Below are 18,552 nucleotides of genomic sequence, written 5' to 3' on the forward strand. Positions count from 1 at the left end.
CGAGGTTTGCGTAGTTATTTTGTAGCTGCTTTTGTTCATCACAATGGTTTTCTTCAATAAATTGATTGTAAGAGACAAAATGTTGTGTGGAATTTTTATTACATTCAAAACAAGCACTTAAACACAGTCATACCTGAAAGGACAAAACTTAAATAGATTAGATTTTTCTAAGAGAAAATGGGTTTATAGATTAATATAAGAAAAGATTAATCCCACTAGTCAAAATAATATTTTTAAAAATTTTTAATTAATTTTTTTATAAGACTATTAAATTGTTTCATTTACATACAGTTTCTCATTTTTATTTTATTTTATTATTATTTTTTTATTAAATGAACTTTAACACTTTCTCTCACATCTGGTACATTTAAACTGTAAATGAGCCCCAGGGGGGTGAAATGTTGTGGCAACATTAATTATCAGTAGTAACAAATTTAATAAAGTTAAAATGCCAAGTAATGAAATAAACTGAACTTAAAATTTAGAATTCATGATTGTGGTGTCATAGTTGAAGATTTTATTCGGCAGAATTAAACCCAGGCTGTACTCAAAAGTTATATGTGTAACGCCCACAGTCCTCATAATTTTCTAAAAAAGGAGCATGTAATTCGCGTATAGCCGCTTCATGTCCCTTTATCTGCTCACCACATGAACTGTTGGCTTTATTATTACTTTTGACAAATCAGCCTTTAAGTACAAATCTGTTGTGCTCATTACTGTTTCAAGTGACCTGATTCTAATTACTCTTTAAGTACTTCTTTAAATATACTGACTTGATTGTTTACCATAAAAATATATTTTCTTTAAGACAGAAACACCATAATGAAAAGAGTTAAAGGTTATAAAGCACCAAAGATACATATATTATTTCTGTCATTTTGCTATTGTTTTTAACAGAGAATTTGACTTGATTTTACTTTTAAAGTGTTAGATTATAATTATTTTATAATGAATTATATAGAAGTTAATCACATGGACATTAAGGCCTTGGTTCAATAAGTACAGAATAAACACTGGGGCATGTGCTGTTAAAGGCGACTCCTCAGTGATAGAGTTTTTTGATGCAGAGCTTCCACTAGTCCACTAAAGTCGGTTTATTTAGACGGTTTAAAACGTCCTAAAGTAATTAATACCTTGCAGATGTTTGTCTAGGATTAATACATCACTGAATGTCTTTGTGCTTTGTATCTGGGTATAGTTACATGTAATGTTGAGAAGCATCAGAAGTTCCGCTTTGTTCCAGGTTTTACTCTGCTAAAGAAGCTCATCTGACTTGGCATTTATTGAGAAAAAAAAAGACCAAAAATGGAGACTTTTGTATGTCAGGGGAAAAATTGGTAACACTTCAAACTGCGTCCAGAGATTTTCTGAATTTCAGGGTAGCTTTATTTACTGAGTGCATTAAGAGAGAAAGTATTGTGGTGAATAAATCCTGAGAATGGATTGATGGCTGATGGAAAATACAAGGCTTCCAATACAAGTCAAGCACATCAATGCAAATGTAAAGTGTGTCTTTCTATATGAGTGGGGGTTCGAGGAGGTATGTTTTCTGCGAGTCCCTGCTCTCACGCTCTGTTTAAAAGGAGCAGTGTGTCAGTGTGTGTAGCTTTAGTGTGCTTTTAAAAGAAGCTCGAGTCTGTCTTCTGACCTTCTTTACAGACGTGAACATGATGATCCTGAACACCTTTGCCCTCACAGCCATCGTGCTCACACTCTCAGGTAATTTTCCTCATAATTGAAATAACCCTATAATGCAATTTACTTGAAAAAACAGAAAAAAAATCATTTGTAGATGGAGTTCATAATAACTTTGTGATTTCTGAGCTTTAACAATGTTGTGTCAGAACAGTGTGGGGAATCAGTGTGTTCTGTTTTGTTTGAACAGGTGTGAAAGCGCTTGTGTTGACTCAGGAGAAGACGATGTCTGTGCAGACTGGGCAAAATGTGAAGATTTTGTGTTCACCCAGTACAAGTAGCTGGACCATAACATGGTACCAACAAAAACATGGAAAATCTCCAACATTCTTGCTTGCTGATAGCACCAGAGCGAGTGGCCTGCCAAGTCGGTTCACTTATAGTGGCTCTGGATCCCAAGAATATCTGCATATTAACGGTGTTCAGGCTGAAGATGAAGCCGTGTATTACTGTGCATGTCACAACTGTGTGCAAAGCCGCACAGTGCTGCAGTGTCGATCCTCTCGTACAAAAACCCAACACGCCCAAAACTGGACATAAATCTGTCAAAAGCACTCGCTTTTACCCAGACACACACTGTAGTGTTCAGTATGAGCACGGTCATGAGTCCTGCACCACATCTTGCATGTATTCTGGACATTTTGTCCTGTTTAGTGTGTTTCTATTCTGTACACATGATCACTGATGTGTTCAGTGTGAGCAGGAGCAGTGAGCTCGGGCCCTGAGGTTTTTGTACTGAGCTTTAACACTGTGCTACGATGCAACTTTCGGTGGAGGCACTGAACTGACTTTTGGTGAGTAAAATCTTGTGTTCATTTTAACTACACAGATTTATATTATGAAGACCTGAACACAAAATACTTGTTACATATTAAAAGAAAAGTGACATTAAAAATGTGCACTGATTTTTTTTTCTCTGATAGCAAAAATGAGTCAATGATTATAATTTTTATTTAATAATGACCATGATTCTGTTCCATTTATAGTTAAATGTATTATAACTTTATATGAGCTGTAAGCAGACTCTCAGTACTATCTTTTTCTTTCATAGTTAATCAGTAAAATAACTTTTTGATCCCCTCTCTTTTCCGCCCACTGTCCTCCAGGTACTCCATCTCCTCCGTCCCTCGTTCTGCTGGCTCCTCTCAGTCTCTCTCCTCAGCTGATGGAGTCAGGGTGGTGTGTCTGGCGCAGGGTTTCCGTCCTGACGGTGCCACTCTGTCCTGGTCTGATAACGGCAACGCTGTAACGGGTGCCGAGGTACAGACGGGTTCGTCTCAGCGCCAGTCTGACGGCACCTTCAGCCAAAACAGCGTGCTGCTACTCAGCCCAGAGCGCTGGAGCTCCGGACGAATCTACACGTGCCACCTGAACCACCCGGCTCTGACGGCACCACTGAGCCAGAGCGCCAGTGCTGAAAAGTGCAGCTAAACAACATGACGAGAGAAATTGATTACGGTCATACGCTTTAAGCACTGTCGAGGTTTGCGTAGTTATTTTGTAGCTGCTTTTGTTCATCACAATGGTTTTCTTCAATAAATTGATTGTAAGAGACAAAATGTTGTGTGGAATTTTTTATTATATTCAAAACAAGCACTTAAACACAGTCATACCTGAAAGGACAAAACTTAAATAGATTAGATTTTTCTAAGAGAAAATGGGTTTATAGATTAATATAAGAAAAGATTAATCCCACTAGTCAAAATAATATTTTTAAAATTTTTAATTAATTTTTTTATAAGACTATTAAATTGTTTCATTTACATACAGTTTCTCATTTTATTTTATTTTTATTATTATTTTTTTATTAAATGAACTTTAACACTTTCTCTCACATCTGGTACATTTAAACTGTAAATGAGCCCCAGGGGGGTGAAATGTTGTGGCAACATTAATTATCAGTAGTAACAAATTTAATAAAGTTAAAATGCCAAGTAATGAAATAAACTGAACTTAAAATTTAGAATTCATGATTGTGGTGTCATAGTTGAAGATTTTATTCGGCAGAATTAAACCCAGGCTGTACTCAAAAGTTATATGTAACGCCCACAGTCCTCATAATTTTCTAAAAAGGAGCATGTAATTCGCGTATAGCCGCTTCATGTCCCTTTATCTGCTCACCACATGAACTGTTGGCTTTATTATTACTTTTGACAAATCAGCCTTTAAGTACAAATCTGTTGTGCTCATTACTGTTTCAAGTGACCTGATTCTAATTACTCTTTAAGTACTTCTTTAAATATACTGACTTGATTGTTTACCATAAAATATATTTTCTTTAAGACAGAAACACCATAATGAAAAGAGTTAAAGGTTATAAAGCACCAAAGATACATATATTATTTCTGTCATTTTGCTATTGTTTTTAACAGAGAATTTGACTTGATTTTACTTTTAAAGTGTTAGATTATAATTATTTTATAATGAATTATATAGAAGTTAATCACATGGACATTAAGGCCTTGGTTCAATAAGTACAGAATAAACACTGGGGCATGTGCTGTTAAAGGCGACTCCTCAGTGATAGAGTTTTTTGATGCAGAGCTTCCACTAGTCCACTAAAGTCGGTTTATTTAGACGGTTTAAAACGTCCTAAAGTAATTAATACCTTGCAGATGTTTGTCTAGGATTAATACATCACTGAATGTCTTTGTGCTTTGTATCTGGGTATAGTTACATGTAATGTTGAGAAGCATCAGAAGTTCCGCTTTGTTCCAGGTTTTACTCTGCTAAAGAAGCTCATCTGACTTGGCATTTATTGAGAAAAAAGACCAAAATGGAGACTTTTGTATGTCAGGGGAAAAATTGGTAACACTTCAAACTGCGTCCAGAGATTTTCTGAATTTCAGGGTAGCTTTATTTACTGAGTGCATTAAGAGAAAGTATTGTGGTGAATAAATCCTGAGAATGGATTGATGGCTGATGGAAAATACAAGGCTTCCAATACAAGTCAAGCACATCAATGCAAATGTAAAGTGTGTCTTTCTATATGAGTGGGGGTTCGAGGAGGTATGTTTTCTGCGAGTCCCTGCTCTCACGCTCTGTTTAAAAGGAGCAGTGTGTCAGTGTGTGTAGCTTTAGTGTGCTTTTAAAAGAAGCTCGAGTCTGTCTTCTGACCTTCTTTACAGACGTGAACATGATGATCCTGAACACCTTTGCCCTCACAGCCATCGTGCTCACACTCTCAGGTAATTTTCCTCATAATTGAAATAACCCTATAATGCAATTTACTTGAAAAAACAGAAAAAAAATCATTTGTAGATGGAGTTCATAATAACTTTGTGATTTCTGAGCTTTAACAATGTTGTGTCAGAACAGTGTGGGGAATCAGTGTGTTCTGTTTTGTTTGAACAGGTGTGAAAGCGCTTGTGTTGACTCAGGAGAAGACGATGTCTGTGCAGACTGGGCAAAATGTGAAGATTTTGTGTTCACCCAGTACAAGTAGCTGGACCATAACATGGTACCAACAAAACATGGAAAATCTCCAACATTCTTGCTTGCTGATAGCACCAGAGCGAGTGGCCTGCCAAGTCGGTTCACTTATAGTGGCTCTGGATCCCAAGAATATCTGCATATTAACGGTGTTCAGGCTGAAGATGAAGCCGTGTATTACTGTGCATGTCACAACTGTGTGCAAAGCCGCACAGTGCTGCAGTGTCGATCCTCTCGTACAAAAACCCAACACGCCCAAAACTGGACATAAATCTGTCAAAAGCACTCGCTTTTACCCAGACACACACTGTAGTGTTCAGTATGAGCACGGTCATGAGTCCTGCACCACATCTTGCATGTATTCTGGACATTTTGTCCTGTTTAGTGTGTTTCTATTCTGTACACATGATCACTGATGTGTTCAGTGTGAGCAGGAGCAGTGAGCTCGGGCCCTGAGGTTTTTGTACTGAGCTTTAACACTGTGCTACGATGCAACTTTCGGTGGAGGCACTGAACTGACTTTTGGTGAGTAAAATCTTGTGTTCATTTTAACTACACAGATTTATATTATGAAGACCTGAACACAAAAATACTTGTTACATATTAAAAAGAAAAGTGACATTAAAAATGTGCACTGATTTTTTTTTCTCTGATAGCAAAAATGAGTCAATGATTATAATTTTTATTTAATAATGACCATGATTCTGTTCCATTTATAGTTAAATGTATTATAACTTTATATGAGCTGTAAGCAGACTCTCAGTACTATCTTTTTCTCTTTCATAGTTAATCAGTAAAATAACTTTTTTGATCCCCCTCTCTCTTTTTCCGCCCACTGTCCTCCAGGTACTCCATCTCCTCCGTCCCTCGTTCTGCTGGCTCCCTCTCAGTCTCTCTCCTCAGCTGATGGAGTCAGGGTGGTGTGTCTGGCGCAGGGTTTCCGTCCTGACGGTGCCACTCTGTCCTGGTCTGATAACGGCAACGCTGTAACGGGTGCCGAGTACAGGCGGGTTCGTCTCAGCGCCAGTCTGACGGCACCTTCAGCCAAAACAGCGTGCTGCTACTCAGCCCAGGCGCTGGAGCTCCGGACGAATCTACACGTGCCACCTGAACCACCCGGCTCTGACAGCACCACTGAGCCAGGCGCAAGTGCTGAAAAGTGCAGCTAAACAACATGACGAGAGAAATTGATTACGGTCATACGCTTTAAGCACTGTCGAGGTTTGCGTAGTTATTTTGTAGCTGCTTTTGTTCATCACAATGGTTTTCTTCAATAAATTGATTGTAAGAGACAAAATGTTGTGTGGAATTTTTATTACATTCAAAACAAGCACTTAAACACAGTCATACCTGAAAGGACAAAACTTAAATAGATTAGATTTTTCTAAGAGAAAATGGGTTTATAGATTAATATAAGAAAAGATTAATCCCACTAGTCAAAATAATATTTTTAAAAATTTTTAATTAATTTTTTTTATAAGACTATTAAATTGTTTCATTTACATACAGTTTCTCATTTTTATTTTATTTTTATTATTATTTTTTTTTATTAAATGAACTTTAACACTTTCTCTCACATCTGGTACATTTAAACTGTAAATGAGCCCCAGGGGGGTGAAATGTTGTGGCAACATTAATTATCAGTAGTAACAAATTTAATAAAGTTAAAATGCCAAGTAATGAAATAAACTGAACTTAAAATTTAGAATTCATGATTGTGGTGTCATAGTTGAAGATTTTATTCGCAGAATTAAACCCAGGCTGTACTCAAAAGTTATATGTGTAACGCCCACAGTCCTCATAATTTTCTAAAAAAGGAGCATGTAATTCGCGTATAGCCGCTTCATGTCCCTTTATCTGCTCACCACATGAACTGTTGGCTTTATTATTACTTTTGACAAATCAGCCTTTAAGTACAAATCTGTTGTGCTCATTACTGTTTCAAGTGACCTGATTCTAATTACTCTTTAAGTACTTCTTTAAATATACTGACTTGATTGTTTACCATAAAAATATATTTTCTTTAAGACAGAAACACCATAATGAAAAGAGTTAAAGGTTATAAAGCACCAAAGATACATATATTATTTCTGTCATTTTGCTATTGTTTTTAACAGAGAATTTGACTTGATTTTACTTTTAAAGTGTTAGATTATAATTATTTTATAATGAATTATATAGAAGTTAATCACATGGACATTAAGGCCTTGGTTCAATAAGTACAGAATAAACACTGGGGCATGTGCTGTTAAAGGCGACTCCTCAGTGATAGAGTTTTTTGATGCAGAGCTTCCACTAGTCCACTAAAGTCGGTTTATTTAGACGGTTTAAAACGTCCTAAAGTAATTAATACCTTGCAGATGTTTGTCTAGGATTAATACATCACTGAATGTCTTTGTGCTTTGTATCTGGGTATAGTTACATGTAATGTTGAGAAGCATCAAGTTCCGCTTTGTTCCAGGTTTTACTCTGCTAAAGAAGCTCATCTGACTTGGCATTTATTGAGAAAAAAAGACCAAAAATGGAGACTTTTGTATGTCAGGGGAAAAATTGGTAACACTTCAAACTGCGTCCAGAGATTTTCTGAATTTCAGGGTAGCTTTATTTACTGAGTGCATTAAGAGAGAAAGTATTGTGGTGAATAAATCCTGAGAATGGATTGATGGCTGATGGAAAATACAAGGCTTCCAATACAAGTCAAGCACATCAATGCAAATGTAAGTGTGTCTTTCTATATGAGTGGGGGTTCGAGGAGGTATGTTTTCTGCAGTCCCTGCTCTCACGCTCTGTTTAAAAGGAGCAGTGTGTCAGTGTGTGTAGCTTTAGTGTGCTTTTAAAAGAAGCTCGAGTCTGTCTTCTGACCTTCTTTACAGACGTGAACATGATGATCCTGAACACCTTTGCCCTCACAGCCATCGTGCTCACACTCTCAGGTAATTTTCCTCATAATTGAAATAACCCTATAATGCAATTTACTTGAAAAAACAGAAAAAAAATCATTTGTAGATGGAGTTCATAATAACTTTGTGATTTCTGAGCTTTAACAATGTTGTGTCAGAACAGTGTGGGGAATCAGTGTGTTCTGTTTTGTTTGAACAGGTGTGAAAGCGCTTGTGTTGACTCAGGAGAAGACGATGTCTGTGCAGACTGGGCAAAATGTGAAGATTTTGTGTTCACCCAGTACAAGTAGCTGGACCATAACATGGTACCAACAAAACATGGAAAATCTCCAACATTCTTGCTTGCTGATAGCACCAGAGCGAGTGGCCTGCCAAGTCGGTTCACTTATAGTGGCTCTGGATCCCAAGAATATCTGCATATTAACGGTGTTCAGGCTGAAGATGAAGCCGTGTATTACTGTGCATGTCACAACTGTGTGCAAAGCCGCACAGTGCTGCAGTGTGTCGATCCTCTCGTACAAAACCCAACACGCCCAAAACTGGACATAAATCTGTCAAAGCACTCGCTTTTACCCAGACACACACTGTAGTGTTCAGTATGAGCACGGTCATGAGTCCTGCACCACATCTTGCATGTATTCTGGACATTTTGTCCTGTTTAGTGTGTTTCTATTCTGTACACATGATCACTGATGTGTTCAGTGTGAGCAGGAGCAGTGAGCTCGGGCCCTGAGGTTTTGTACTGAGCTTTAACACTGTGCTACGATGCAACTTTCGGTGGAGGCACTGAACTGACTTTTGGTGAGTAAAATCTTGTGTTCATTTTAACTACACAGATTTATATTATGAAGACCTGAACACAAAAATACTTGTTACATATTAAAAGAAAAGTGACATTAAAATGTGCACTGATTTTTTCTCTGATAGCAAAATGAGTCAATGATTATAATTTTTATTTAATAATGACCATGATTCTGTTCCATTTATAGTTAAATGTATTATAACTTTATATGAGCTGTAAGCAGACTCTCAGTACTATCTTTTTCTTTCATAGTTAATCAGTAAAATAACTTTTTGATCCCCCTCTCTTTTCCGCCCACTGTCCTCCAGGTACTCCATCTCCTCCGTCCCTCGTTCTGCTGGCTCCTCTCAGTCTCTCTCCTCAGCTGATGGAGTCAGGGTGGTGTGTCTGGCGCAGGGTTTCCGTCCTGACGGTGCCACTCTGTCCTGGTCTGATAACGGCAACGCTGTAACGGGTGCCGGTACAGGCGGGTTCGTCTCAGCGCCAGTCTGACGGCACCTTCAGCCAAAACAGCGTGCTGCTACTCAGCCCAGAGCGCTGGAGCTCGGACGAATCTACACGTGCCACCTGAACCACCCGGCTCTGACAGCACCACTGAGCCAGGCGCAAGTGCTGAAAAGTGCAGCTAAACAACATGACGAGAGAAATTGATTACGGTCATACGCTTTAAGCACTGTCGAGGTTTGCGTAGTTATTTTGTAGCTGCTTTTGTTCATCACAATGGTTTTCTTCAATAAATTGATTGTAAGAGACAAAATGTTGTGTGGAATTTTTATTACATTCAAAACAAGCACTTAAACACAGTCATACCTGAAAGGACAAAACTTAAATAGATTAGATTTTTCTAAGAGAAAATGGGTTTATAGATTAATATAAGAAAAGATTAATCCCACTAGTCAAAATAATATTTTTAAAATTTTTAATTAATTTTTTATAAGACTATTAAATTGTTTCATTTACATACAGTTTCTCATTTTATTTTATTTTATTTTTATTATTATTTTTTTATTAAATGAACTTTAACACTTTCTCTCACATCTGGTACATTTAAACTGTAAATGAGCCCCAGGGGGGTGAAATGTTGTGGCAACATTAATTATCAGTAGTAACAAATTTAATAAAGTTAAAATGCCAAGTAATGAAATAAACTGAACTTAAAATTTAGAATTCATGATTGTGGTGTCATAGTTGAAGATTTTATTCGCAGAATTAAACCCAGGCTGTACTCAAAAGTTATATGTAACGCCCACAGTCCTCATAATTTTCTAAAAAAGGAGCATGTAATTCGCGTATAGCCGCTTCATGTCCCTTTATCTGCTCACCACATGAACTGTTGGCTTTATTATTACTTTTGACAAATCAGCCTTTAAGTACAAATCTGTTGTGCTCATTACTGTTTCAAGTGACCTGATTCTAATTACTCTTTAAGTACTTCTTTAAATATACTGACTTGATTGTTTACCATAAAATATATTTTCTTTAAGACAGAAACACCATAATGAAAAGAGTTAAAGGTTATAAAGCACCAAAGATACATATATTATTTCTGTCATTTTGCTATTGTTTTTAACAGAGAATTTGACTTGATTTTACTTTTAAAGTGTTAGATTATAATTATTTTATAATGAATTATATAGAAGTTAATCACATGGACATTAAGGCCTTGGTTCAATAAGTACAGAATAAACACTGGGGCATGTGCTGTTAAAGGCGACTCCTCAGTGATAGAGTTTTTTGATGCAGAGCTTCCACTAGTCCACTAAAGTCGGTTTATTTAGACGGTTTAAAACGTCCTAAAGTAATTAATACCTTGCAGATGTTTGTCTAGGATTAATACATCACTGAATGTCTTTGTGCTTTGTATCTGGGTATAGTTACATGTAATGTTGAGAAGCATCAGAAGTTCCGCTTTGTTCCAGGTTTTACTCTGCTAAAGAAGCTCATCTGACTTGGCATTTATTGAGAAAAAAAAAGACCAAAAATGGAGACTTTTGTATGTCAGGGGAAAAATTGGTAACACTTCAAACTGCGTCCAGAGATTTTCTGAATTTCAGGGTAGCTTTATTTACTGAGTGCATTAAGAGAGAAAGTATTGTGGTGAATAAATCCTGAGAATGGATTGATGGCTGATGGAAAATACAAGGCTTCCAATACAAGTCAAGCACATCAATGCAAATGTAAAGTGTGTCTTTCTATATGAGTGGGGTTCGAGGAGGTATGTTTTCTGAGTCCCTGCTCTCACGCTCTGTTTAAAAGGAGCAGTGTGTCAGTGTGTGTAGCTTTAGTGTGCTTTTAAAAGAAGCTCGAGTCTGTCTTCTGACCTTCTTTACAGACGTGAACATGATGATCCTGAACACCTTTGCCCTCACAGCCATCGTGCTCACACTCTCAGGTAATTTTCCTCATAATTGAAATAACCCTATAATGCAATTTACTTGAAAAAACAGAAAAAAAATCATTTGTAGATGGAGTTCATAATAACTTTGTGATTTCTGAGCTTTAACAATGTTGTGTCAGAACAGTGTGGGGAATCAGTGTGTTCTGTTTTGTTTGAACAGGTGTGAAAGCGCTTGTGTTGACTCAGGAGAAGACGATGTCTGTGCAGACTGGGCAAAATGTGAAGATTTTGTGTTCACCCAGTACAAGTAGCTGGACCATAACATGGTACCAACAAAAACATGGAAAATCTCCAACATTCTTGCTTGCTGATAGCACCAGAGCGAGTGGCCTGCCAAGTCGGTTCACTTATAGTGGCTCTGGATCCCAAGAATATCTGCATATTAACGGTGTTCAGGCTGAAGATGAAGCCGTGTATTACTGTGCATGTCACAACTGTGTGCAAAGCCGCACAGTGCTGCAGTGTGTCGATCCTCTCGTACAAAAACCCAACACGCCCAAAACTGGACATAAATCTGTCAAAAGCACTCGCTTTTACCCAGACACACACTGTAGTGTTCAGTATGAGCACGGTCATGAGTCCTGCACCACATCTTGCATGTATTCTGGACATTTTGTCCTGTTTAGTGTGTTTCTATTCTGTACACATGATCACTGATGTGTTCAGTGTGAGCAGGAGCAGTGAGCTCGGGCCCTGAGGTTTTGTACTGAGCTTTAACACTGTGCTACGATGCAACTTTCGGTGGAGGCACTGAACTGACTTTTGGTGAGTAAAATCTTGTGTTCATTTTAACTACACAGATTTATATTATGAAGACCTGAACACAAAAATACTTGTTACATATTAAAAAGAAAAGTGACATTAAAAATGTGCACTGATTTTTTTTTCTCTGATAGCAAAAATGAGTCAATGATTATAATTTTTATTTAATAATGACCATGATTCTGTTCCATTTATAGTTAAATGTATTATAACTTTATATGAGCTGTAAGCAGACTCTCAGTACTATCTTTTTCTCTTTCATAGTTAATCAGTAAAATAACTTTTTTGATCCCCCTCTCTCTTTTTCCGCCCACTGTCCTCCAGGTACTCCATCTCCTCCGTCCCTCGTTCTGCTGGCTCCCTCTCAGTCTCTCTCCTCAGCTGATGGAGTCAGGGTGGTGTGTCTGGCGCAGGGTTTCCGTCCTGACGGTGCCACTCTGTCCTGGTCTGATAACGGCAACGCTGTAACGGGTGCCGAGGTACAGACGGGTTCGTCTCAGCGCCAGTCTGACGGCACCTTCAGCCAAAACAGCGTGCTGCTACTCAGCCCAGAGCGCTGGAGCTCCGGACGAATCTACACGTGCCACCTGAACCACCCGGCTCTGACAGCACCACTGAGCCAGAGCGCAAGTGCTGAAAAGTGCAGCTAAACAACATGACGAGAAATTGATTACGGTCATACGCTTTAAGCACTGTCGAGGTTTGCGTAGTTATTTTGTAGCTGCTTTTGTTCATCACAATGGTTTTCTTCAATAAATTGATTGTAAGAGACAAAATGTTGTGTGGAATTTTTTATTACATTCAAAACAAGCACTTAAACACAGTCATACCTGAAAGGACAAAACTTAAATAGATTAGATTTTTTCTAAGAGAAAATGGGTTTATAGATTAATATAAGAAAAGATTAATCCCACTAGTCAAAATAATATTTTTTAAAAATTTTTAATTAATTTTTTTTATAAGACTATTAAATTGTTTCATTTACATACAGTTTCTCATTTTTATTTTATTTTTATTATTATTTTTTTTTATTAAATGAACTTTAACACTTTCTCTCACATCTGGTACATTTAAACTGTAAATGAGCCCCAGGGGGGTGAAATGTTGTGGCAACATTAATTATCAGTAGTAACAAATTTAATAAAGTTAAAATGCCAAGTAATGAAATAAACTGAACTTAAAATTTAGAATTCATGATTGTGGTGTCATAGTTGAAGATTTTATTCGGCAGAATTAAACCCAGGCTGTACTCAAAAGTTATATGTGTAACGCCCACAGTCCTCATAATTTTCTAAAAAAGGAGCATGTAATTCGTATAGCCGCTTCATGTCCCTTTATCTGCTCACCACATGAACTGTTGGCTTTATTATTACTTTTGACAAATCAGCCTTTAAGTACAAATCTGTTGTGCTCATTACTGTTTCAAGTGACCTGATTCTAATTACTCTTTAAGTACTTCTTTAAATATACTGACTTGATTGTTTACCATAAAAATATATTTTCTTTAAGACAGAAACACCATAATGAAAAGAGTTAAAGGTTATAAAGCACCAAAGATACATATATTATTTCTGTCATTTTGCTATTGTTTTTAACAGAGAATTTGACTTGATTTTACTTTTAAAGTGTTAGATTATAATTATTTTATAATGAATTATATAGAAGTTAATCACATGGACATTAAGGCCTTGGTTCAATAAGTACAGAATAAACACTGGGGCATGTGCTGTTAAAGGCGACTCCTCAGTGATAGAGTTTTTTGATGCAGAGCTTCCACTAGTCCACTAAAGTCGGTTTATTTAGACGGTTTAAAACGTCCTAAAGTAATTAATACCTTGCAGATGTTTGTCTAGGATTAATACATCACTGAATGTCTTTGTGCTTTGTATCTGGGTATAGTTACATGTAATGTTGAGAAGCATCAGAAGTTCCGCTTTGATCCAGGTTTTACTCTGCTAAAGAAGCTCATCTGACTTGGCATTTATTGAGAAAAAAAAAGACCAAAAATGGAGACTTTTGTATGTCAGGGGAAAAATTGGTAACACTTCAAACTGCGTCCAGAGATTTTCTGAATTTCAGGGTAGCTTTATTTACTGAGTGCATTAAGAGAGAAAGTATTGTGGTGAATAAATCCTGAGAATGGATTGATGGCTGATGGAAAATACAAGGCTTCCAATACAAGTCAAGCACATCAATGCAAATGTAAAGTGTGTCTTTCTATATGAGTGGGGGTTCGAGGAGGTGTGTTTTCTGCGAGTCCCTGCTCTCACGCTTTGTTTAAAAGGAGCAGTGTGTCAGTGTGTGTAGCTTTAGTGTGCTTTCAAAAGAAGCTCGAGTCTCTCTTCTGACCTTCTTTACAGACGTGAACATGATGACCCTGAACACCTTTGCCCTCACAGCCATCGTGCTCACACTCTCAGGTAATTTTCCTCATAATTGAAATAACCCTATAATGCAATTTACTTGAAAAACAGAAAAAATCATTTGTAGATGGAGTTCATAATAACTTTGTGATTTCTGAGCTTTAACAATGTTGTGTCAGAACAGTGTGGGGAATCAGTGTGTTCTGTTTTGTTTGAACAGGTGTGAAAGCGCTTGTGTTGACTCAGGAGAAGACGATGTCTGTGCAGACTGGGCAAAATGTGAAGATTTTGTGTTCACCCAGTACAAGTAGCTGGACCATAACATGGTACCAACAAAAACATGGAAAATCTCCAACATTCTTGCTCTATGATAGCACCAGAGCGAGTGGCCTGCCAAGTCGGTTCACTTATAGTGGCTCTGGATCCCAAGAATATCTGCATATTAACGGTGTTCAGGCTGAAGATGAAGCCGTGTATTACTGTGCATGTCACAACTGTGTGCAAAGCCGCACAGTGCTGCAGTGTGTCGATCCTCTCGTACAAAAACCCCAACACGCCCAAAACTGGACATAAACCGGTCAAAAGCACTCGCTTCTACCCAGACACACACTGTAGTGTTCAGTATGAGCACGGTCATGAGTCCTGCACCACATCTTGCATGTATTCTGGACATTTTGTCCTGTTTAGTGTGTTTCTATTCTGTACACATGATCACTGATGTGTTCAGTGTGAGCAGGAGCAGTGAGCTCGGGCCCTGAGGTTTTTGTATTGAGCTTTAACACTGTGCTACGATGCAACTTTCGGTGGAGGCACTGAACTGACTTTTGGTGAGTAAAATCGTTTTTAACTGCACAGATTCTTGAACAAGTTCATGTAGACCTGGAAAAAATATTTGTTACATGTTTATCATTGAATTCTGGAAACCATTTATATAGTTTCATTCAATAATTTATTTAATAAAAAAATTAATTAAAGATGCTGGAAAGTCAGGTGACTTTTGCAGGGTGTGCACTATAAATATAAGCAAATAAAGTTTTGTATATGGTTATTATTTACTATTTTCTTCACATTATATTAAGTACTTTATGCTACTGTATTAGCAGTTTAATTACAAAGACACAGTTATTGCTCTAAAGTTAATATTTCTAAAACGGAACATTCTCAAAGGGTTTTAGTTGAGTCAGAAATAATATATACAAAATAAGTTCCAGTTATTGTGAACTTTATAGAAGCTGTAAGCAGGCGCACTTTTCCCCTATCAGAGTCAACAATGCAAATTACATCCCTATTCTCTTATTTCTTTATATCATTATTATTGTTACTAAAGAAATAACAGTAAATAGTAATAACTTCTTTTTTTTTTCCACTCTTGTCCCCCAGATACTTCATCTCCTCCATCCCTCGTTCTGCTGGCTCCCTCTCAGTCTCTCTCCTCAGCTGATGGAGTCAGGGTGGTGTGTCTGGCGCAGGGTTTCCGTCCTGACGGTGCCACTCTGTCCTGGTCTGATAACGGCAACGCTGTAACGGGTGCCGAGGTACAGACGGGTTCGTCTCAGCGCCAGTCTGACGGCACCTTCAGCCAAAACAGTGTGCTGCAACTCAGCCCAGAGCGCTGGAACTCCGGACGTACCTACACGTGCCACCTGAACCACCCGGCTCTGACAGCACCACTGAGCCAGAGCGCCAGTGCTGAAAAGTGCAGCTAATGTGTAGGCATGCGTGTCGAGAAAAATATTTTAATCAACCATATCTAGCGTGTGTTATAATCAAACTAATATTATCAAACTAAATTAACCTAATTAACTTAATAAAGCAATATAGAACTTATTAGATATAATAGAAGTAGTCTGACAAAACCTATTTGATCTATATGTTAATCAAACCTTTAGTTACATCAAGTATTAATAATAATAATTGGGTATTTACATGTGTGAGTAGGATAGAATCTGACTGAATGTTATGAGTGTATAGAATAGGCAAAGAAGGACAGGAAACAAACTTGAGGGAGATTAAGCATCTTTATTGAAATAGCAAGGCGTACGGGCTTCAGCAGCTGCAGGAGACATGTAGGAGTAGCTAGGCCCAAGGCCGGGTGAAGACACAGAAGCATGGGCAGGAGACATGAAAGAGCGGCTTGGCCCGAAGCCAGGTGAAGGCACAGGAGCACGGTGACTTGGCAAAGCAACAGGCCAGTGTGAAGGATAGGGAGAAAACTGTGGTGTAGTGTCAGGAAGTAGGAGCATCCGTGACGGCTGTTGAGCTCAGGAGAAGTCTGTGTGCTCTTGTCACGCGTGAAGTGCTCTGCACAATGCGAGGAGGCAGGAAGGCATCCTCAGGGACACTTGGGCTGGAAAGATGTTCAAGAAAATGAGTAAGCTCAGCGGCAAGTAAGGAGAGCTGAAACTGGCGAAATTGTCGGCGAAGAATGCCCAACTGAGTCATTCTGGGAGGCAAACGTGGTGGAGCTGAGCAAAGAGACCAACAGAGATAAGATATTAGACAGGGTCAAATCACGGTGACGACGGGCATAAGCAAAAGATAACACTCATGCAAGAAAAAAGATTCTACACACAGTGTAACATTCAGTTCAGAATGCACAATTAAAATATAACCTAGGCGCATACAACTATTAATTAAAAGTATTATAATCAAGCACAGTATACAAACAATGCTATAACTCAATTAAATGAAAGTAGAATAGCAAAACAGCATTATAAAAGAATAAAGCATAACACTTACCCATTGCAAATGCAGGAGGACAAAATAGGCCGCAAAAAGGTTGTTCACACTTGAGAGACTGAAGAACGTATGGTTGAATCCAGAGAGAAATAAGGGCTTTATACTCACTCATATTTTTTTTATGTATAAAATTATGGGCCGAATATAAGGGAAATTGGAAAAAACAGGAACTCCAAATATGGTGTTATTTGGAAGAATGAACACCAAGGCCAAAGATAAGGGGAATTGACAAGGATAGGCAAGATCCGAGACATAAGGGACTTGGCAGAAGAAGGCAGACATAAGGGGAATTGACAAGGATAGGCAAAAGGGGACAAGGAACGGCAAGAAGGCAGACATAAGGGGAATTTCTCAAGGCCAAAGAATTTGAAAAAATAGAAAAGACACGGTGGCTACAGGGTATAAATACAAGCGCGAAACGAACAGTCAGTGTACTTCCTCACTATGGCGTGCTCTATCATTTGTTGATGTGCTGTTCATTTTGATGTGAAGTACCCACCTTCTACTGAGCTCTTTGGAACATGCATGGAAATAAAGAAGTTTTGCTTTTACTCATCCAGGACTGAGGATCCTTCATTGGCGGTTTGTGTCTATTATATTTGTGTTTTTTCTAGAATTGGCTGGGCATTATTGGGAATCCTCTGAGCAAAGAAATCCACCCTCGATGTGTCGCCTCAGAGACGGGCTCTGAGTTCCGACATGCGCTCATCAGCATTGAGAGAGGAGACCTGAAATATATCTATAAAAAAACCTAATGCTTTAGTTCATGTCTCTGTGTGCTTCAGAGGTGCTGTGGATCGTTTGTCTGAAATGATGCTCTGTAGTTTCTATCAGCTCTCTTCAATAAAATGATTTTCAAATACAAAGTAGTGACTGGACTTTTTCCATGCCCTGTTGTTTTACTTTTAATAATAATGAGACAAAGGTCCTAAAGAAAATGTGATACAAATATTGAAATGGATTTTGGTGTGATTCAGTCACTATATTGATCATTACTAATGGGGAAAATCTGTTTAACAGGGAATCCCCAAAACCTTAAACAATATAAAACCTGTACATTTTATTTATGAAAGTAAGCTTAAATATAGGTCTGTATATGTAACTGCTTTTTTTGTGACTGAAAGTGGTAATTATTAATTTCTAATCATTAATTGCTGGCATTTTGTTTTGATAAAAGTTAAGTTTAACGTCGTGTACTCATTGTCCACTTTATTATATCAGTGTATTAATGTAATATTTTCAGAAGCTGCTGTTCTAAACAAATATTGTATTAAAATTATAATATTAAACAAATATACACGCTGCCAATAACTAAAGGAAAAGAAAGGCATTAACATCCACTAAACAGCGTGTTGAGAGTTCAGAAAACAACCATTAAAATTGGAGTAAGCAGAGAGGAAGGCCTTGGTGGCATCACAAGCATCACTGAACACACTGTCAAACCCTCAGACAGATGGGCTT

General features: G+C 37.8%; 2 protein-coding genes and 3 pseudogenes across 3 annotated transcripts; all 5 read left to right on the forward strand.

Annotated features, from left to right (window-relative positions):
* The first annotated feature begins 1,573 nt into the window (after window positions 1–1,573).
* LOC124403101 lies at window positions 1,574–3,254 on the forward strand (annotated as a pseudogene).
* A 1,481-nt stretch (window positions 3,255–4,735) lies between these two features.
* Window positions 4,736–6,318, forward strand: LOC124401049 (annotated as a pseudogene).
* A 1,614-nt stretch (window positions 6,319–7,932) lies between these two features.
* Window positions 7,933–9,480, forward strand: LOC124401054 (annotated as a pseudogene).
* A 1,613-nt stretch (window positions 9,481–11,093) lies between these two features.
* Window positions 11,094–12,647, forward strand: LOC124403092 (immunoglobulin lambda-1 light chain-like). The gene is made up of 4 exons (XM_046876682.1): window positions 11,094–11,221; window positions 11,388–11,675; window positions 11,957–11,992; window positions 12,314–12,647. Exons 1-4 carry the CDS (start codon window positions 11,170–11,172, stop codon window positions 12,637–12,639), a joined length of 702 nt encoding a protein of 233 aa, XP_046732638.1. The 5' UTR covers window positions 11,094–11,169; the 3' UTR covers window positions 12,640–12,647.
* A 1,619-nt stretch (window positions 12,648–14,266) lies between these two features.
* Window positions 14,267–17,957, forward strand: LOC124402080 (immunoglobulin lambda-1 light chain-like). Of its 2 annotated transcripts, none has more exons than XM_046874752.1 (5): window positions 14,267–14,409; window positions 14,573–14,861; window positions 15,142–15,179; window positions 15,733–16,061; window positions 17,706–17,957. In XM_046874752.1, the coding sequence occupies exons 1-4, from the start codon at window positions 14,358–14,360 to the stop codon at window positions 16,056–16,058; spliced, it is 705 nt and encodes a 234-aa protein (XP_046730708.1). In that variant the 5' UTR covers window positions 14,267–14,357; the 3' UTR covers window positions 16,059–16,061; window positions 17,706–17,957. The 2 variants fall into 2 exon arrangements, with proteins under 2 accessions (XP_046730708.1, XP_046730699.1); XM_046874743.1 differs by having other exon boundaries at window positions 14,272–14,409; window positions 15,733–16,067; window positions 17,791–17,957.
* The last annotated feature ends 595 nt before the right edge of the window (window positions 17,958–18,552 follow it).

Source organism: Silurus meridionalis, chromosome 2, assembly GCF_014805685.1.
Source record: "Silurus meridionalis isolate SWU-2019-XX chromosome 2, ASM1480568v1, whole genome shotgun sequence".
NCBI lineage: Eukaryota > Metazoa > Chordata > Actinopteri > Siluriformes > Siluridae > Silurus > Silurus meridionalis.